Source organism: Lepisosteus oculatus, chromosome 29 (genome assembly GCF_040954835.1).
Source record: "Lepisosteus oculatus isolate fLepOcu1 chromosome 29, fLepOcu1.hap2, whole genome shotgun sequence".
NCBI lineage: Eukaryota > Metazoa > Chordata > Actinopteri > Semionotiformes > Lepisosteidae > Lepisosteus > Lepisosteus oculatus.
The window spans coordinates 4,185,384-4,206,763 of NC_090724.1; the positions used below are offsets into that span (position 1 = coordinate 4,185,384).

Here is a 21,380-nt window from a genome sequence, read left to right on the forward strand (position 1 = left end):
TGGCGCCCCCAACTGCGGAATCGCACTACTTTCCGTCAAGAAAAAAATATAGATATGTTAAAAAAAACCTTTTATATGTGCATAAAGAAATGGCGAGATAGTAAACCGATTACACTGTGCTATGAGCCCCCGAGAGCTCAGAGGGTCTTACGCCCCACTGCGGCGTGTTCGCAATGAAACATTACAATTTGTACCGAAAGTGAACACGATCACAAGCTCAGGCATCCCTGCGCTACTCTGTACGACCGCGTGGCCTAATGGATAAGGCGTCTGACTTCGGATCAGAAGATTGAGGGTTCGAGTCCCTTCGTGGTCGGTTTTATCTGCCAAAACAGAAAATAAAGCATTATTCTTTTGCCAGCAGCCTCTATCACCCTGCAGCTCCCAGCTGGCAGCCCACTGAAGCTCAGCAGCTGTGAGCCCGGTCAGCACCTGGATAGGAGATCTCCTGGGAAAAACTCAGGTTGCTTCTGGAAGAGGTGTTAGTGGGGCCTGTAGGTAGTGCTCACCTTGCAGTGACGGGGACTCTATGCTGTAAAAGAGGCGCCGTCCTTCGGATGACACGAAAACCGAGGTCCTGACACTCTGTCATTAAAAATCCCAGGGCGTTTTCTCAAAAAGAGTAGGGGTGTTAACCCCGGCGACCTGCCTAAACTTCCCCCTGGCCTTTACCAATCATGACCTCTTAATAACCCCCCTCTCTGAACTGGCTTCATCACTCTGCTCTCCTCCCCACTGAGAGCTGGTGTGTGGGGAGCGGACTGGCGCACTCTGGGTGCCGTCACAGCATCAAGCTTGGTGCTACACACTGGTGGTGGAGGGGATCCCCATTACCTGTTAAGCGCTTTGTGGAGTGTCCCGAAAAGCGCTATAGAAGTGTGAGGAATTATTATTATATTTTAAAAAGAACTATCCCCTGAAATCGATTTCACTACTTTAAACTGAAAGCCTAATTACTGTATGACAATTGAGCTACGGCGTGATTATCGCATGACGTACTCGAGACTGTCATTAAGAAATTATCGATTTGCTTTTGTAATAACGAAAAAATAAGTTTATTTTAATTACGAGATAGTTCATTAACTATTTCCCTTGATGGCAGGAATGTGCTTCCCAAACCTCCAAATACATAACACCGTATGTTTTGAGTCAATCCACACTGTTATATTATCCCTTTTCATTTTGAAAATGATATATAACTCTTAATGATAAATTTTATTTATTTTCACCAATTTAGAATGTTTCCTACGTGCTATTGTTATTATGACGTTTCTATTGTAACGTCACGTTGCCAAGGTAAATATAGATCGTAGTTTTTAAACCGCTGGGATTTATTTTCTCGGTAAACATGGACGATCCGGTAAGGCTTTTTATATCTTGCTTGCTTAATGTTTTGTAATAGTTGTAACTTCAATGGCCTGTTTATAAACAAACTACTAAAGAGATTGTAAATCACTGATAGTTTCTAAACTAAAATTTAAATAACGTAAAAACGTTGGTAAGACTAAACCATTCAGTAGTGATTCCACTTTTATGTTCACTAAAATGTCACGTTTCATGCCTAAAAAATACATTGTAGCGCCTTGTAAAGGCTAGATTACATATATATTTTACAGTAGCATTAAAGCAGAAATAATACTGTCCACCCTGATTTGTATATGTACTGTAGAAAAGTAAAAGTTAAGTAAATAATAAAGTGTAGCTAAACGTGTGTGCAGTGAATTTAAGCACCTGGCCTGTAGGTTGCAGATCGACTGAAAACTTGGCTGCTACAGTCTGTGTATCACACAGACAGATAGTTGTACTGCTGTATCACACAGACATACTGTGTAACTGGATGTATGCAGTGCTGTGAAGGACTGCCTGCTGACCAGGGATCCGTGCCGGTGACTTAAACAAACATTCAGAAACATTTGTTTATGTTCTTAAAGGGGGAAGACCCCAATTCTCTGCAGGACAACCTTGCCACACTGCCTGAGTGGAAACCAGCAGTGAGAGACCAGAGAAGGGACTTCAGAGATTGTTTTGATCAGAATGGGCAAAATCTTCTGGGGCCTTTCAACCAGGTGCAGTTTCTCAAAGAACGTATTCCAGACAGACATGATCCTTCCAGTGTGTTGGGTTTTTGCTCTTACAGTCCAACCCGTCACCATATTCTACCTAAAAACATTGCAGTTGCTGGAGGCCTTTCCTTTCAGAAAACACTTATTATTGTTTGGAGAGTCTGATCTGGGATTGCTTTGGATTGATTTTCAGGGGATGTTATCTTTTTGATAGTCAGTTTACACTTACACATAGTTCCTTGGTGTCACTATGTCGTTAACATATCATATGTCACTAACAGTGTGATTTAATTTAATTAGGTGTCCGAAATGCAGGATACAGGTCTGAGCTCAGAGGCAGCTGGCACCTGGATCAAAGACTCAGGTACTGTGTAAGACCTTAATCAATCTTGTATTTTTGACAATAACACTGAAAACTGCACACAAATATTTTACTCCACATGTGTCCAGTACTACTGCAAAAAGCCCCACTCTGCAGACACTAAAGATCTCTTCCTAGCAGGGAATCTGTGTACCTTTCATGGAGAAGAAAGTAAATGCTGTTAACTCAACTTATCTGAAATGATGTAAAAGAGGCGTCCAGCCAGAATATAGTATGTTAAGTCTGCTAACAGACATGTTGGCAGAGTTTTTCCTATGCTGTCCCCTAGCTAGAGTGGTTCATGTGATCTCTATTTCAATTCAATGCAGTTTTGAACTCATTCTATGCTGGTTTTGGGCCTTCTGCCTGATTGTAATTTTATATTGTTGCCCAAAGCTTTTTTCTTTAGTATGAAGTTGAATTAGCAGGACATGTCACTGGGAAGAAGATAATCTAGCCCAGAGTAGAGCTCAGTTATCCACTAGTGACCACAGGAGTTAGATTATTGAAATGGCCTTTTAACCTTTTAACCTTTCTTATTTCTAATAAGTCTGGTGGGCTGTAGAGATACGTAACGTGTCACATTGCCTATGTTGAAGTGAAAGATTGGACACAAAATGATAAGGCAGGTAATCTAATTGTTTAAAGGAAGTCAGGTCCCTTCTTTTTCAGAAGACCAGCAAGCTTTGGTAATGGAAACCCATTGTGCCTTTGCAGGGTACCACTGGACTGAGAGTCCGGAGTTAGAGGTGGATGCGACATCAGTAACCCCACAAGACCAATCCCATGATGCACCTAGTACGAGCAGTACTAGTGAAGTGGGACACACAGGGACCAGTTCCCCTGCGAGTGAGATCACTCCAGCACAGGTGGGGATCTAAGCTTAGGCTGGATTGATGATTGATGGCGAGTTCTTAGGTGCTTTCTCGCTTTGCCAGCGCACTCATTCACGACACAAGCAGAAAACGTGAGTGATACTCCAGTGAAAACTGTCTGGTTTTTCATATTTTGCTGGAACTGGGATCGTCCGGGTTTGTCCTCTAGTATTTGGGCTTTGTTTGGAGACATAATTTCTACGTTTCCACACACTTAGACAAACAAGGAGGAAAACTACTGTTGGATCTCCAAAATAATATTCTTCTCCAAAACCTGCTGGTTTCCTTATCTCTTTCAGTTTGTCGAAACACCTAGTTTCCAGCATAAATACCTCGTCTCACAACAGACAGTTCACTCCAGACTGTCACTGCCAGGACTTCCATTAACAACAGTTGTGCTTAAGTCAGGACACCTATGATTAACTCTGATTAGCTTCTTCTTTCTTTCTCCGAATGCAAAATGAAGAAAAGCTACAGGAGGTAGAGACTATGCCATATCTTAGACTCCCACCTCTAACGTTACCCCATATTCTGTCACTGTAGGTCTTCCCTTATGGCGTGGTGTGTCACCATTATGGGAATGGCGTGGCTCCGGATGTCCTGAGGAGCAGGCTGGAGGAGCTGATCTCCAGAGCCCTGCCAGACCTGGAGACTGAGGAGCAACTGGAGTCTAGAGTTCAGCCCGCTTGTCTCCAGCCCTTGGACAGCCAAGACCTCCTCGGCCTCACTCAGAGTGTAGGCAATGACAGCTCCTTCAGCTCCCAGGCACAGAGCAGGGAGACCTTCGTCATGGAGGGCACAGATGAAAGCATGTGTCCCTCTCTGGAGGAGGCCAGGAGGTATGCCATGACCCCTGGTGGCATGCACAGTCCTCCCTCCAGTGCCCTGGGGGATGTTAGTCTCCTTCAAGCTGCTGCACATCGCCTGGCTGATGTGAATCCCCTGGAAGAGTCTGCACATATTCTTCCATGCGGCCTCCCTGGGCTTTCAGTGATGATGAGGAAGGTCCCACCTTCTTCCTGCACCTACAGTGGTTCATCGTCTTCACCGGGACCTGCCATTACAAACAGGGTAATCTTCAGTCCCAGCGCAAATTAATGTAGTATCTTATACCTTTTCAATAACCTGTTATTTCAGCTTTGAATTCAGGGTTCTGCTATTTTTCCTCTGTGAGGCAGTGTGGCGCTTCTCTCTGTTTATGATCCAGATCGCTTGCATCTGTACAGCATTCAGTTCAGTCGATCAGGCTGCCTTCTCTAGGCGCAGCAGTTTCAGAAACCAGTTCAAATTCAATTGAAGCAACCGTTCTTTTTACCAGGACCTGGCGGACACCGTTGTTTCTGGAGGCTTGAGCTCGGGCAGGCAGCTGGAGCTGATGGAGGAGGACCTGATGGCCGCCAGGCAGGCTCTGCAGCAGAATGCCCTGGTTGAGGAAGAAGTGAAACAGAAGAGGTACAGTTGTGAATAAATACAGCCTAGCACACTGGATCAACATTCCTGGTCTGTTCCACAAATTCCTAATTGTCAGAAGGATCTGCAGAAGCAGGTCATCTCAACTCTAATTACCACACTATTAGCATCAAAGTCCACCAATGGTATAGCCAGCTTAGTCTTCTGTAGCTCCTATTGCTAGATGCAGCCCACAATGCATGGGGTGGCACATTCCAACTGTGTGTCTTGATTTCTCAAAGTATTTCCGGCTGGGATTAAGGACGGGGGTGGGGAAAGTCATACATTGGAAGATCCCAGGGTGAAGGGAAGGGAGGAAAGAAGCAGAAAGGAGGACAGAAGCCTGGGGAGGAGAGGTGGATAGAAGCAGATTGATTGCAGAGGAATGAAGACTTTTCTGATATTGTTTATTCAGATGTATGAGGACTTTCTGCCAATTGCTCCTTCACCTTCTTGTAAGCTTCTTCAAAATGAGTGCCGGTAAGGGGACTCTGATAACCTGAGAGAGAGAATGAGAGTCTCTTTTACTTTACCTACAGTATCCCAGCTGCACAGGGCATGAGACAGCAGTCTAGTGCAGGGCACGCACATACAGACCATATAAAGACCCCATTAACCTAACCAGCGTGTTCTTGGAGATGAGGATAAATTGGTGCACTTGCCAAAAATCCACATGAACACATGGAAAACAAGCAAACAACACATACAGTAGAAGGTTTTCAATCCAGAACACAAGAACTGTATGGCTGCAGTGCTAACCACATCATTGTGCTGCCTTCCTGTCATGTCCAGTGGTAAATCTGAACATGCAGAAAGAGCAGTTTTTTAAAACTAGCAAATAAAAGCTGGCATTTTATGAAGGTGATTTTCAGCACTTTAAGTATTATGTCATATGTTTCTATTTTCTAACAGGGCTCATAATACTCTTGGAATATGTTTTTCTGTTGCCAAAACTAAAACTAAAAGAAAACCCATTATCAGTCACTGTCAAATGCTGCTGGAGACTGCCACGCCCCACAGATATGTTAAAATAGCTTGTCACTCTTCCTTCAAAAGTGATAACAGAAAAAGGGTTCTTTCTGCAAAGCTTGTTTTTTTCCCTGCAGAATTTTAAATCGTGTAGTAAATGCATAGACTATGCAGTCATATATAATTTCATTTCACACCAAACAGATCATCAATTGAATTGTTTGTTGACTGTTTCTCTAGCTGACAAAGTTATTGTTCCAAATAGGGGATTACACCAATTACCAGAAATAACTGAGCAGATTAGTCAATAATTAAAATAAATAATCATAATCCCTCAACTGTAAAGATTGATCATTGATCAGTGTCTCTCAGTCCCAAGTCAACACTTTCACTACACTAGCTAGATGTTTGATTAGTGTCCCTAGAGTTGTGAGACAAAGATCAATAGTCACTTCTACTCACTGTAACTGTATTTTAAACTATGTAATGTATTTGTATTACAGTATATAGTAATGTGGCCTCAAAATATCTGAAGGAGAAAAGTTCAAAAGTAATTTTCTCTTTAGTTTCCTTGCATCTGAAAAACAATATTCCCCGAAGTCTTCCTCTCTTTAGAGTGATGAGAAGAAGCCCCACAATTACATGCAGTAACTTGTACTCAACACTCCCATCTCTTTTAAAGCTGATATAAATATATAGTGTGTATGTATATATGTAGATGTACTTTATAGTTTGAAACTGCCATTCACAGACTTAAAACTTCAAGTCAAGATCAGATACTGGCTTCAGCCAAGAGGAAGCTAGAGGAAGGGATACAAGCTAGGGCTGCTCTGGAACAAGAAAAGTACAGCCTGCTGGAGAGTCTGGACAAGAGCAGACAGGAGACAGAGGTATTACAGGGCATTTGGGCTCAGAAGGACAATGGGTCTGATAAAAATGTGCAAAACGCATTGTGCGGCAGTGGTACACTGGTGAGCACAAGTATAATGAGAACATTTCTCATACGTGTAAATATAGTTGTATATGTGTCTTCGGGTAAGTGTCCTTGGATGTTTGGAGTTAATTTTGTGTTAATAATTCAAAGAGTACTGGAACGACTCAATTTCATACTTCACATATATTCTGTGAAAATATATAGCATGTTTCTGTGAAAAGAGCAACTTGTTTAATATTTTGCGTTATGAAATACTGTTTAACAACCACAACCAAGCTCTTTATGCTCTTTAAGATCACATTTCTTCTTATTTTCTGTAAAATGAAGCTTGCTACAACAGAAAGCGCTTCAGTGTATAGTCGTTTTTCGATCCCAATTTGATTTTATTTTGCAACGCCTCTACTAAATTCAGCTTTTATTCTAAACACAGAATATGAAAATGCAAGAGCTGAGCTCCTGCCTGGAAGAGGAGAGCACCAGCAATTATGTCCTTAAAGAGGCTCTGAAAAGTGAAAAATCAAAATCTTACCCTCTGGACTCTGACAAGCAGTCGAACCAGGCTGAAATTGGGAATCTAGCTGCAGAACTAGAGAGCCAGAAAAGACACAATGCTGCTCTTCAGGAAGACAGGAAAAAGATGCTGGATGAAAACAAGGCCCACCTTGCTAAATTGGATGAGCTAAACCTCAGTTTGGAAAGGGAAAGCATGAGGATTTACAGTGTTGGCAGTACTCTGGAGTCTGAGAGGTCTAGATATCAGGCAGTGTTCTCTGAGCAGAAGAGGAATCAGCCTGACATCCAGCAACTCACAGCTGATCTGCAGAAGGAAAAAATAACCAATAGTACTCTTCAAGAAGCACTGCAAATACTAGCCTCTGAACAACAGAGCTGCCTTCATAAAATCAAGCAGCTCACATTGATTCAAGAGGAAGAGATCACCAGCAATACCAAACTGCACATGGCTCTAGAAGTAGAGAGAACACGTTGCTATTCTCTGGTCTCTGAGTTAGAGGCACAGAAGAGAATTAACAGTGCTCTTCAGAAAGACATACACATGCTCCTCAGTGCACATCAGAGGAACACTGATACATTAAATGAGTTGAATTCCACTCTGGAAGATGAGAGCACCAGAAATTACAGCCTTCAGAAGGAACTGCAGGCTACAAGATCAGGTTGTGAGCTAAAGGGATCTGAGCACAAAATGAACCAGGCCAAGATTGAACAGCTAACTGCAGACCTGCAAAATGAGAGCAGAGCCAACAGCTCTCATGAAGATGTCCTGCAAAGACTTGCCTCAGAGCGTCTGAGTCTCATAGCTAAAATCGATCAGCTTGCTCTTACTGTGCAGGAGGAGCACACTCGCAACACTAGTCTCCACATGGCTCTGGAAGCTGAGAAAACAAAACACCACTCTCTTGTCTCAGAGCTCAAGAGGGATCAGTCTGAAATTGAAAGGCTAACAGCAAAGCTACAGGAGAAGGAAAGGACCAACATCACACTTCAGGAAGACATGCAGAAGCTTCACAATGAGCTGAAGAGGAAACATTTAATAATTAATGAGATGAATTTTAATATGGAAAACGAAAGCATTAGCAACTGCAGTCTCAGAAAGGCTCTGGATGATGAGAGCTCAAGATGCAAGGCATTGGTAATTGAGCAGAGGAAGTATCAGGCCCAGACTGAACAGCTATCTGCAGAGGTAGATGAACAGAAGAGAATTAACACTGCTCTTCAGGAAGACATGGAAAAGCTCCTCAGTACGCACCACAGGAACCTTGAGAAATTAAATGAGTTGAATTCCACTCTGGAAGATGAGAGCACCAGAAATTACAGCCTTCAGAAGGAACTGCAGGCTACAAGATCAGATTGTGAGCTAAAGGGATCTGAGCACAAAATGAACCAGGCCAAGATTGAACAGCTAACTGCAGACCTGCAGAATGAGAGCAGAGCCAACAAAGAAGTCCTACAAAGACTTGCTTTGGAGCGTCAGAGTCTCCTTGAGAAAATCAACAAACTTACTCAGACCCTGGAAGAAGAGGGGACTCGAACTGTCAACCTAGTCAAGGCAGTGAAAGCTGAACAATCAAAGTATCACAGTCTGGAGTCTGAGCACCAGATGAATGAGGCAAAAAACAAGCAGCTCTCTACTGAATTAGAGGAGGAGAAGTTAAAGACCAGGAACCTCAGGGGGGAGCTTGAAAGACTGTCTTTTGAGCAACAGATTAATTTTACTGAAATCGTCCAGCTCAATGCAGCTCTATGGGAGAAGAGCATCAGTTATACTAGACTCAACGAGGCTCTTGAAGCTGAGCAATCCCGATGCGGTTTGCTGCTCTCAGAACAGAGCGACAAACAAGCTGAGATTGAACATCTTACTGCTGAACTACAGGACAAGAGCAGCAAAGAGAGCTCCTTGCAGGACCACGTACAACAGCTGACCACTGAGATGCAAAACAACTTCAATAAAATAGAACAACTCGGTCAACTTTTAGAAGAAGAGCGCACTAAGAACGGAAGTCTTTTAAAGACCCTAGAGGCCCAGAGATCACAATACCAGACTCTGGTCTCTCAGGAAAAGAGGAATCAGGCAGAGTTTAACCGGCTGGCTGATTCACTAGAACGTGAGACTGCAGACAATGTAACCCTCCTGGAGGAACAGCAGAGTAAAACTGCTGAAATTTCCAAGCTCAGTGCAATGCTAGAAGAGAAGAGCTCTAGCTATACCAGACTCTGTGAGGTTCTGGAAGCTGAACGCAGCCAAAGGCAGATGTTGCTTTCAGAAAAGGCAGCCAAGCAACTTGAAATTGAAGAACTTACTGCTGAACTACAGAAGATGAAAAATAATGACAAATCCTTGCAGGACCATTTACAACACCTGATTGATGAGCAAAAAAACAGCATTCATAAAATCGAGCAGCTAAGCAACGCCCTGGAAGTAGAGAAGTCCAACAGCAATAGACTGTTCAAGTCTCTGGAAGCTGAAAAATCACAATGCGAGTTTCTAGTCTTCGATCTGGAGAGAAAGCAGGCTGAACTCAACCATCTTTGTACGGCTCTGGAAAAAGAGAAAAACATTAATAGTGATAACCAGGAAGCTTTGCAGAATTTCTCTTCTGCACAGGAGTGCTATCTAGCCAAAATTGAGGAAATTGCTTTGAGTCTAGAAGAACAGAGTACGGACAACACCAGACTCCGAAGAGCTCTGGAGCAAGAGAGGTCACGCTGTCAGGCTCTTGAGTCAGAAAAGAAGATGAAACAGGCTGAGATCGACAGTCTCTCTATCGCATTACAAGAAGATAAATCACAAGCTGTCACTACCTGTGGGGGTCTGGAGAGTGAGAGATCAAAGTGTCAAGTCATGCTCACAGAGCTTCAAAGTATGCTTTCAGAGATCCAAGAGTTAACTGCTGCCATTGCTGAACAGAGAGGTGTGCAGAACAACAAACACCAAGACCTGAAAGATCAAGTGTCTAATCAGCAGTCCAAGCAAACAGAGCCAGTTGTAACTTTAGAAGAAAACAAGCCTGACAGTATTAATCTCTTGGACGATGTGGTAACTGAACAGTCTGGTTGTGATCAGCACGAGGCTCTCTGCTCTGAACTGAAGGCCAAAGAGGATGAAATCCAGAAAATGTCTGTTGAATTACAAGAGGCAAAATCAAAGAGTCAGGCCTTGGAGACCCAAAACAACATGTTGGCCACTGAACTGGAATGGGAATGGTTGTTCAATAGCAGCCTCTGTGGAGAGTTTCGCAACCTTGTCTCTGAGCAGCAGGAGAAGCCACCTGAGTTAAAAGAGTCAGCTGTAGTTGTGGAGGCAGCCAGTACTACTCTTGCCCATGTTTGTAAGGGGCAGAGCAAAGAGAATGTATCTTGCCAGAGTCCTGTTGCAGAGGATAGCAATACCCTGCCATTGCTATCAGGGGTCAGCGCCCTTATACAGGTCCTGAGCCGGGCAGACGAATTTGGCCAGCAGGTTCAGCAGGCAACAGTGAAGAGGTGGCAGGAGATAGTGCATCAGCACAAGACCTTCATAGAGTGGCTGCTGTCCAAAATGAGCAGGGAAAGGCACCGCAGAGGGAAGCCGGAGATTTTGGTGGAAGAGATCCAGCAAAGAGTTTCTGTGGACCCCAGGATAAAGCTCTGCTTTGATTTAGACAACCTGCAGGGTGAGGCAAAGAATCAAGACCCCTGCTTGCAGAAGAATAGGGAGGAGACCGCTGCAGCACAGTGGGCCAAAGTAAAACAACTCCAGATTGAGGCTGAAGAGCAGAGTTGCTGTCTAGAAAAGGAAAAAAGGGAGCAAGGGGCCAGACTGAGTGCTGAGGTCCTGCCGGAGAGGGAGAAGAATAGAGAGGAGTACAAACAACAGGTAAGGCAGCAGCAAACGTCTGACTGACATTTCACTGTTGTCTAGTCATTTTGTAATCCTTTCAGGTGTCAATGGCTCAGGCTTTATTTTAAAACTGCAGTTTGAGCATCCCTAGTATGCCACATTTTCTCAAACTAGTGTAATAGTGTCCCATTTTTTCTTGGAGATGGCATGTAAGGCAGTATTTTGGAAGACTGTGCAAAAGATTTAAAAAAAAGACAATGTACAAGATATTCTCAAAGACAATTTTTTACAAAATTTGTACCACGGTTTAAAAACTCATTCAAGAAACCTACACACTGTGGAAGTTTTGCATCTCTGTGATTCTGTGAATATGAAGTGTGAGGTTTTCAAATGTTTTCTTCAGGTGGAGAGACTCTTCCTTTCCCTTAAGAAGGAGAAGCAGGAATATGCCCGGCTTACAGGAGAACTATCCAAGCTGCAGGACTACCTGCAATCCTTCAGGAAGAAGGAGAAAGAGAGGGAGGAATCGCTGATCATGGAACTGGCAGAGAGGGACAAGAGAGTGGAAAAATATCAGGTGAAACTTTACAGCTGATACAGATTTGTCTGCAAGAGTTGATGTAAAGCTTAGCGTCCGACTCTCTGTGCCCTCTTCTGAAGCATGTCATCAATAGCAGCCTCACCACCAGCTGACACAGAGTTGTGCTCTCTTATCCTTGTTTCACTGTTGGCCCTGAAGTAGTGCTCTGGAGTGACATTCTTAGTGTCTTTCAGGATTTGAAATAGTTAGCACGTTCTTTTGTGTGCTCCACTGTTCGAACCTACAGAGAGAGCTATGGTTTGAAGTTTCTATGGCCTTCTAACCTAATCTTGTCAAATGTCACAAGCTGGGTGAAGCAGTGCCTGGTCAGGTTACTGTCAGGTTACAGTGGTGGTAGTGAACCAGTAGATGGTGCCCTTCTCTGGACCAGAATTTTCAAATTCCATTCCCCATGAACACGGGATAGGGGACACTGTGCTGTAGCTGGCATCATTCTTTGAACGAGATCTTAAACCAAAGTCTTGCCTGACTCCTCGATCATGAAAGATCCTGTGACAGGTTGTGTAAGACCAGTGTGTTGACTAGAGTGTCCGGGAGACATTCCACTCTGGTATTTTCTGACCTTCCTCAAATTCCACCTTAATTCAGGGGATTAAATACATCCTCACCTGATCTGCTGTACAGAGGGGCAGTTGGTATCTAACAGGTGCTGCACATCCGTGGGGGGTGAAGTGGGTTCATGGGAAGTGCTCTGGGAAAAAAAGATGTAATTAATTATTATAAGGAATCAATGCTGTAGTTTAACGTTTCTGTCTAAACAGTTCTGACAGAGGATTAAGTAGGACACTTCTATTGCTTAAGTGTCTGTGTAAATGTACTGTGTACAGCTTTGATTACAGATAAGGAGCCTCAGTATAAAAGACTGTAGTACTGAGTATTGAGTCAGGTAATAAGCAGATACTGTATATAATGATCGGAGACTTGCCACAACACACATACTAGATTAAGTAACTTTAGTGGGACTAATAGGAAAACACTCAAATCTAGATGGGACAGCATCCTACCTGTATTCCCAGACTGAAGGATTCATGATTGATCTCAGATTTTCTACATGGTATGCTCTTTTCTTTCCCCTCATGCACAGAAGAGGCAGAAGCTGCTGTTCCTATCTTGGCTGCGGGCCGAGAGCTCGAGGACGTCCCTGAGCTACCAGAAGAAGTTCATTCGGCTGCAGCTGAGCCGTCGCTGGAGCCCGGAGAGGGCCCTGGGCCCATTCGGCCCTCAGCCGGCCCACACTTCCGGCACCCAGCTCAGCGCCCCGCCGCGGGCGAGCCCCCGGCACAGATTCAGAACCGCGGCCTTCGTGGTCATTGCCATCACACGGTACGCATGCTCATGGGCGGAAGGACAAGGCCCCTCTGCAAGGAAGGTCTTCTTTAGATGTGTTGCAATGGCGGTATTCCATACAATGGGTACAAGCCAAAGCACTCAACTTCTCTTCCACTCTTCCAGCTTTTTCAGTTGCACATGGAACATGGAGTTGCACACAATTGGTGTTAGAAATGAGTGTGTCCCATCCACATACTGGTCAATGTGTAAACCCCCTCCAATCACAACTGAGCCACAGAATGGTCCAAATGGAGGAGCTCACACCTTCCTAATGCCTTAATGTCATGCATTAAGTAAGGGCTAATAAAGCTGGTCTTTCAGAAAACTGACAGTCACGCAGGCTCAGACATTACAAATAGAACAATTCGACCCTTTTAGGGAAGCTCTGCTTAATATGAATGCTCACTGCGAGATTCTTATATGCTTTGAGCTTTTTATGAATATGGCAGAATCTATCCCTACAGATCTTCTTGATTTCTCATCTACAGGATGAAGTGGCTGGCAGGAAGATGGCTGACTGTGACCCAAGTCCGACGTCCTTTTTCTGCAATACAAGACTTGGAATTCCAGTCAGGTAAATATATATTCCAGCTACAGTCTCCTTGCATACACCATAATTAGCGTTAATCTGCCATTTTCTCTTATAAAGTCCTGGGTAAGCACGAGTGAGGTTCTGTAAAGCCTCTATGAAAAACAATACATCTTATTCTTGTGATTCACTTATTATTTAACTGTTGTTTGAACAAAATATTATTGACATTCTTTCTATGTCTAAACTAGACAGCATCATGTACCCTTTACTTTAACTTGAACGCACCCAGTGGAACACCAGCATAGCTTAATCAAGCCATGGTTGCACATAATTACACTTGTTAAGGGAACATGTTTCTAAGCAAAGCTGGATTTTTCTCACTTTACAGACCCAGTCTCAAGCATTCTTCGGGAATATCAGCCTGACCTCCCCCTGGAAAAGGATGCTCTCATTGCAGATGCAAACGCCCTGACAGCTAAACAGCAACCCTTCTTCCTCAACTAGCTGTAAAGACAAAAAAAGAATGGAAAACAGTTACCTAGTTTGTTTTGAATAGTGTGCTTTTGGTCATTTGGAGTTACAGCTGAAACGTGTTTGTGTTAAGAGCCTTATTTTTTGCCTGCTGTTGTATGAACCCCTTTGTTAAATTGGTTAGGTTTGCTAATCAAGTCCTTGTTGTGACCTCAATAAGCTCTGGCATAAAACAACGTGATAAAAACTGTTCTTCGGCTCTTAAAGGTGCCCTTGACATTCTGCTGATGCAATAAGATGCCGCAGTTAAGAACTAACCTGCTTTTCTAACAATATTGTGTCAAAGTTATTGTATTAATTTCTACATTACTCTGCTGATGTATCTTGACACTTATTCCTCTGTATCAGAGAACAATAAAACAGATTAACCTCAATAAAATATTTTTTATGCAAATGACTGCTTTCTTTTGTGCTAATAAATGAGGTTGTTGTATATTACTGGGCCACTTTGCATGGCAATACTGTGCTCTCTTTTCACTATATGTGCAGGAGCTGGCTGGTACAGACAAGGTATTTGGATGATTGTGCTGTACCAATGTTTCCATAACTCCTGTGCTTTGGTAACCGTGTGTGAATGAGATTTATAGCGTAGGCTGCTGTTTAATGCCCGGTGGAATGCTGTTTGACGACCCGACCTTTGTTTGCTTTTGCCTCACAGGTACAGGATTGATTTGCATACGCTTCACCAAGCCTTTTCCTGCTAATGGGGAGGGGTGGCTGTTTAACCTCCACCCACAAGCAGGAGATGAGCGATTCCAGGCAGATCATGATGTCGACCATCGGCGACTCCGGTCGTTCAGTTTATTCCGCTCGACACGAGTGCCACTCTCTATGTATTCAGTCTCGGCTTGTTTGTTACCGACACATGTAACCGTGCTTTGGTTTTGCATTCAGGTAGGAAAGGCTGATGCGTCAACTCTAGGAGCTGAGAGAACTACTACTCAGAAAGAGAGAGAGACGAGAGAATCCGAATCAATTGCTCCATTTCCCTAAGTGTTTTCAAGGTGAGGAAATGAAATGATCTTCTTTCTGCCTTGGGTTGGTTTTTACCTGAGAAATAGAAGGTGAGCGGGTGGGTGGGCACTATGATGCCACCGAAACTGGGAGCTAGTGGGAAAACTGGGAGATCCCTCACAGATACCCCAGTAGATGCGAGTCCAGACCTGGCTGTGGAAGCAGTGGGATGTCTCCACCCTAACAGCAGACCTGTGCCCAGGCTTAACCCGAGAGTCAGACTTCACCCGCTGGAGGCAGCTGGGCAGTTAGGGAGCTATGCTGTTGCTCCCCTGAATGGACCTGGGTGCATGGAGACAACAGGAGAACACAGAAAAGCAGTGCAGAAAATCTACATTGACCTCCGACCTGTGCTGGCAGCTGTCAATGAACCTGAGGACTCTTCAGGGAGATGCCCCTTTGAGCAGGAAGCGTCTCTGGTCCAGTGTGGTGTGAGTACCCCAGAACAGAAGGACATCCTTTCTCCAGAGCCGCCATTCCAATGCAGAATGCACCCACCGAGCCCCTGGAGTAAATCAGAAGCAACCTGGCTGGTCAAGACTGTTTTGCCTCCCATTGCAAAATCATCAGAGAGGAATTCTCCAAGCCCAGAACACATGAAGATTCCAGGGGCATCTCATCCCTCTGTGGCACTGGTAAGCCTATCTGAGGACAGCAGTTTGATGGGCTCCAATCGCTGCATGGCATCCCAGAACTCTCATCTCTTTCACAAAATGATCTTCCAGCAGAGCAGCCCTGAGACCTCCAGTCCTGTGAGCACAGAGATGGTAAGAGCTTGACATTTATCCTCCCCTATTCACTCCCACCCCATCCTCCATCTTCAGCCCATCTCCCACCTTTTCATTTTTTTCCAATATCAATGTTCAAATTGAGCTGCATTAAAAACTCTGCATCCACCATCTGAAACAAGAACGAATCCCATACTGTTCCCTTCCTAGATGCACATGGAAGTTTTAAGATGTGAGCATTGCTGTTCGTTAGCAGAAAGCATGCTGGTAACCAGCACCTATTGAGAACGTGATCATCTTCCCCTGTAGAGAACTTTAAGTGCTTGGAATGTCTGTCTCCCGGCCAGCATGCTGGATGAATGTCATGTACAGATCCTCAGGCCAATTCTCTCTGCAGAGGCCTTCGCTGGAGCCCCAGGAGGTTGGGGTCCCCATTCAGCTCCTGCTCAAGAAAATGAGAGAAAGGGAGACGGAGGGGTACAGGAAGGGAGGCACCTGCCCCGACCACCTCCTCTTCGCAAGAGTTCTTCGCTCCCTGAGAGAGGAGCAGCTCCACCTGGATTCCCCAGGTCCACTGTAAGCACATGGCCCCGTCACCTTTCTTGCACAAAACATCCCTCAAACTGCTTCCACGTCGGGGACAAACCCTAAAACTGAAATGACTTAAGGTGCTTTTCAAGAAAATGCTTGATGCCCTATTGCAAGGACACTGACCTTCGAGACACATGAACCCTCCTGCATGTTAAGCAATATGGGTAAAAGATAAAAAAAAAGTCACATTTTCACAGTTTCAGAAGAGGTGCATGTGATTTGTTAAAGAACAATCAAGTGCAGGAGCCCTCCAGAGAGTCACATCTGAAGAAGTAATAGCTGGTGCAATCTGAGCCGTGTGAGAAGCGCTTGATTGAATGAGTGCATTTGCATTGTAGTTGGAAACTCGGAAACTTTAGTGTCACAGTGACCTGTGCGATTGGGCCTCCAAGCAGGAAAGCCGCAGAGTCATTATGTTCTTCCTAGTACAGGTACAATTACTCAGTTTTGACAATGCAAAATGCAGCCCAAAGCCTCCCATTTCAGCATCTTTAAATTCAGAGAATTTCCTAATTAACCCAGCAGGCCAGTTTTGCACTATGACTGTATGCAATATGTTTGAATTACTGCAAAGCAGCAGAAGGTTGCCTCCTTTATTCTTCGACATGTTTGTAAAGGTGTATAAAAAGAGACAATGCTTTGGAGCTTAGAGCTCCAAGTACCAGTGATCAGAAGTTCAGAAACCCACTTTACAACTTAAATAAGCCAGAACATTTCAATCCATTTGTTTTCCTGTCATTCTTCTTACATTTCAGGGTTCAGTCTGGTGTTGAAACTTGGGAATGTTTGGGCAATGGAGTCTTTCAGAGAAATGAGCATTTCAAGGCTGAAGTAAAATTGTTTTAACATGAGGGAATTCAATTTAAAAATAGCTTCAATCACCAATTTACTTTTGGGTATCTGGGGCAAATACAAGCATAATGAAAACATTAATTTAATGATGGGAAACCAATATTTAATCTGCATAATAGGACTAGCATTTCTTTTTTATTTATTATTCAATGAACTGTAGCCATAATTTTGAATGTTCTTACTAGAAAACATTTTATTTTTGGTGTGGGAAGCTTAAACATTTTGAATTTCCCTTTTCTGCAGAAATGGATCTGTATACTCTGGTTACTCTGGTCTGTTACACTGGTAATTTAATTATAAAGAAAAATCAACTTTGAGACTGGTGCCAAAAAGTAGCAGCCAAATCTTTTAGCTTTAAGCCTTGGTGCTTACATCGTTTCATAAAGAAGGTTAAGAGAAAGCCCGTGAATTTCTGATGGGATGCCACTTGGAATTTCTGCAGGGAAAGTGGGAAGTGCACTGCGTCCAAGCCAAGCAGGGGACACAGGAGGGACACCACAAGGACATGCAGTGACCCTTCAGCCTCTCTCTCATCCCACCGGAGAAGGAAGGCGCTTGTGACTCTCAGTCTGTGCAAGAGGAGCCTGCCTGCGCTGAGACACAAAGGACCCTGCAGCAGTGGAAATTCTACTTCACAAACACACCTTCCCTAACCCACATACCTCCGAAGAAAGAGCAAATCCCAAAAGGAAAACGAAACCTTGCAGGGGATGTTTGTTTAGTTTTACGTGTGCTGTTAAGGTACGTTCACATCTTCCAAAGGACTGGCCGAGTGTTCTTATACAAAGATTCAGTTTCCAGTTGATCAGACCACAATTGGGAACATACTGTACATTTTACACACTGAGAGTTCAAACATTTTAAAAAGAAATGATGAGATCTGGAAAGCCCCTGGACTAACTTGATAATGCATTGTTAAAAATACTCCTCAACAAAACAGTGACCCGACCTGTTACACTTTGGATTCAAAAGCATGTAACCCTCCCTCCCCATCTCCTCTAAGACGGATCATATATCTACAGTCGGCCCTGTGTTTTCTTTCTTATCAAGTCAACACACACACACTGAGCTTTTCATCCATTAAAAGTTTACTATATGCATATATTATAATATATAGATCAATTCATACTTCTGCAATTCATTATGTACAACCTAAAGAACAAAGTACTCTACATGTGTGAAAAAAGCTTTCATACATTCAGTAGTATATACAGTACATATCTTCAGCATGCCTTACAGTCCAGAAAGCTGCCTTCTTGATGGGAAGCAGTAGTGGTTGTTCCTCCTTTTAGCTTCCCCACTCCACCAGAACACTCTGGAGCAGAGTCACAAAGAGCTTTGATTCAGTTCGAAGTTTGTCACTGCAGATTTCAACATGGGGGACAGAACAGAAGACACGTGACCCGATAAAGGCCATGAGTGTAACCTTGTACTCAAGTCGTGCAGGTTTTTCAAGTGCTTGCATGGACCACTAACATTAGACAGGTGCTAACTGTGACCCCCGCACAACCAGAGCCGTAACATGGTATGAATTCAACCAGGACCTTTATTATGTCAATTCTAATAAACAGGATCTATAGAGCAATTATTGGGCCTGAAGGTTTATTGCAATGGAGCTGACTGGATGGCATGTAGGGTGAAAAGCCCAGGACTACATTATTCAATCAGTTTATTTTTCAGAATCACGAAAATGAACTTAGTGAAGTGTGGGAAGGTTCAATTTCTATGCCAGCCTACTCTGAGTCAAACTCCAAGTGTAATAACCCAGCTGGAGAAGCAATGAGCTCACAGGGAGAAACAGAGCTCTCTGGGAAGGATACTAGAACATTGTGGGTTAACCCTCCTCATCGCTTGTTTGTACCTTGTGTATATCTGGGTAGACTGGAGTAGTTCCGATAGTGTATTTTTGCTCAATGATACGACACCACCAAACTAGGCCCCAGACCTTAGAATCCTGAGCTCCATGCTGTCTCCTTATTTGTACCTGAGAGCTGGACATTATAGACTTCAAACATGCAGATCTTAAAAGAGCAGAATTACAGCAGGAACCTGCATGCTACTCGTAGGGTCTCTACCTTATGAATTTGAAACTTAGTTTAGGTTGCCCAAGTTAGACCAGCCTAAAGTGCTCATTGCCTCGTTGCCTTGCGAACAAGTCTCTTGAAAAGCTCTCATAAAATAAATTGTATTTTAATTTTTGCTAAAGGGGTTTCAGTCCTCACCAGGAACAGCAGACTGTAGCTGGCTGGATGTAATATTACTTCCCTACTCATCTTTGTCATCAATGGTTTTGTTTGCTATACAGCTGCCAGAGACGTTATATTATTGTAACGTGTGAATGGTGCACTTCAGGGCAAGCGCTGAGGTATTACAAGCTAAGAACACTGAATCCAGCATGAGTAAAGACCACCCAGAACCCCTCTGTGATGTTTTCATTTTAGACCAGATGTATCAGAGATCTGGTAAAGAAAAAGAAACATCACAGTGCTTAGCAAAACTGCAGTGCTTGAAGTACCACAGTTTTGATGAGGCTCCATAAAACAAAGGTGTCAGTAGAGAGAAGGAAATAGAGAAAATCATCATCCCAAAATGATGAACATGTCAGATTAAGAGGAATAGTAACAGTAACAGCGACTGATTCTAAAATCTTGGGGGCTCTAAAGTTATAGAATGTTATTCTTCAAAGTGCTTTGTGCATCATAGAAATAACCACCCATAACTGAGGGCTTAAAGAAACAGCAGCCATTACTTTAAGCCTGTAAATAAATAATTAGAAATAAATAATTTATAGAAAAAAAAAATTGCAACACTTTCCAAAGACATTGTGATGCCCTTGACTTTTAAAATATGCATCTTATATGCAGATATGTGGGAATTCTATGTTTCAGCTCAGCTTTAATCTGCATGGGGGTTGAAGAGCAGAGGCAGACTGACCTCTGGCACATCATCAAGAGATGGATGAAAACATGTCACAGGCGGTGGTTCTAGCTAGCAAGGCACCAAACCTTGGGGAAAAGCTGCCCAAGCAAAGCAGTGGTCCTCATCCACATGGCGAGAAGGTGCCTGCTCTCAGGTTCACTGCCCTACCCAGGCCCTCTAGCCTGGCCTACCTGGACCACCTCACTGGAGGATGGATACTCCCCCCATTTCACAGCCGGCTCTCTTGCACACTGCTGTCCTCCAAGAACAATGTTAGACGCTTAGGGTCCTTCATGTCAAGGGCATCCATGATGTCTTCAGTGCCATTGACCACCACCTCCTCAGGCAGCTTCCCACAGCTGTGGCCCTTGGCATCATTAGTGCCCTCTACCCCATTGGCCATCGGCTCTTTCAGCTTGGCATGGTCAGTCCCGTCTGTGAAGCCTGCACTGTCCACAGTGACCTCTGCCACCCGGTTCACAGTCACCTCTCTCAGCTGGTCATCATCACTCTGGTCCTTGGCAAAGTTCACAAAGACCTGCAAGAGATCACCAAGCTGACTCGATGCCATCAAGACAACCCTGGAATTTGTCTCTCGAGGACATTAAGTCAATATCCCATATTTCTAAAGCACAGATTACATCATAACATCATAATTATTCACCTCCTGCAGTTATAGCAGTTCAGCTTTACATCTCTGTATAGTTCCTTCCACTCCACACATACCAAAAGCTCTTTTCCTTTTTTAATAGTTCCTCCGACTCTGATGACTATGGAGTGACAACATGGACTTCCATAACCAAACCCTGAAAATGGTATCTTTTTTTCATTGACAGAGGATACCCGACAGTTATTGACAGGGCCCTCACCATACCCAAAAACAGCTCTTGGATCATCATCAACACAAATAGGAACTCATGGACTCACAGGTGCATTCCATTGGTACTTCCCTACCACCATAACACCCTTTCTATTCCCAGGAACATCCATTACAACTTCTCCATCTTATAAGATGACCCTTCCACTGGAATCTTCTTTCCTGACCACCTCATCATCTCATATCACTGACCACCTAATCTGCACACCCTTCTTTTTCACAGCAATCATCCACATCAGGCGCTTTCCCCTGGAACAGAACCGGCTGCATCACCTGCAAATATATATCCAATACCAAGCACTTTCAAGGCCTCTCTTTTCATTTAGAAAATGCCCAGCTGTTTACATTTATGAGACAGGAAGAAGACTGCTTCAGGGAACATGTCAGAGCTATAAGGATCAAAGATCTCTCCAATCCGA

The 21,380-nt window shown here is 43.8% G+C and overlaps 2 protein-coding genes, 1 long non-coding RNA gene and 1 other non-coding gene across 5 annotated transcripts in view; 3 read left to right on the plus strand and 1 right to left on the minus strand.

Annotated features, from left to right (window-relative positions):
* The first annotated feature begins 243 nt into the window (after nt 1-243).
* trnar-ucg (transfer RNA arginine (anticodon UCG)) lies at nt 244-316 on the plus strand. The gene has a single exon. It is a non-coding gene; the product is annotated as a tRNA-Arg (tRNA).
* A 1,011-nt stretch (nt 317-1,327) lies between these two features.
* On the plus strand, nt 1,328-13,990 carry LOC138225586 (putative leucine-rich repeat-containing protein DDB_G0290503). The gene is made up of 12 exons (XM_069186132.1): nt 1,328-1,360; nt 1,932-2,066; nt 2,364-2,427; nt 3,142-3,293; nt 3,843-4,370; nt 4,618-4,751; nt 6,469-6,607; nt 7,082-11,023; nt 11,391-11,564; nt 12,673-12,911; nt 13,406-13,491; nt 13,838-13,990. Exons 1-12 carry the CDS (start codon nt 1,349-1,351, stop codon nt 13,951-13,953), a joined length of 5,721 nt encoding a protein of 1,906 aa, XP_069042233.1. The 5' UTR covers nt 1,328-1,348; the 3' UTR covers nt 13,954-13,990.
* Nucleotides 13,991-14,733: 743 nt separating this feature from the next.
* Nucleotides 14,734-18,216, plus strand: LOC107079686 (uncharacterized). Its single transcript, XR_011183975.1, has 3 exons — nt 14,734-15,761; nt 16,120-16,298; nt 17,608-18,216. It is a non-coding gene; the product is annotated as an uncharacterized lncRNA (long non-coding RNA).
* Nucleotides 18,217-18,235: 19 nt separating this feature from the next.
* abca7 (ATP-binding cassette, sub-family A (ABC1), member 7) overlaps nt 18,236-21,380 on the minus strand; it is a 35,099-nt gene continuing 31,954 nt past the window's right edge. For both annotated transcript variants that reach the window (XM_069185905.1, XM_069185904.1), the window contains one exon: nt 18,236-20,622. In XM_069185905.1, the coding sequence (XP_069042006.1) occupies nt 20,314-20,622 (309 nt within the window). In that variant the 3' untranslated portion in view covers nt 18,236-20,313. The remainder of the gene's footprint in view (nt 20,623-21,380) is intronic.

What these genes read in the sequence shown, in the direction of transcription:
- LOC138225586 (XM_069186132.1), top strand. An exon ending in GTGAGATCACTCCAGCACAG is followed by an intron (nt 3,294 to 3,842) that starts GTGGGGATCTAA and finishes CTGTCACTGTAG; the next exon opens with GTCTTCCCTTATGGCGTGGT. An exon ending in GAGAGGAGTACAAACAACAG is followed by an intron (nt 11,024 to 11,390) that starts GTAAGGCAGCAG and finishes TGTTTTCTTCAG; the next exon opens with GTGGAGAGACTCTTCCTTTC.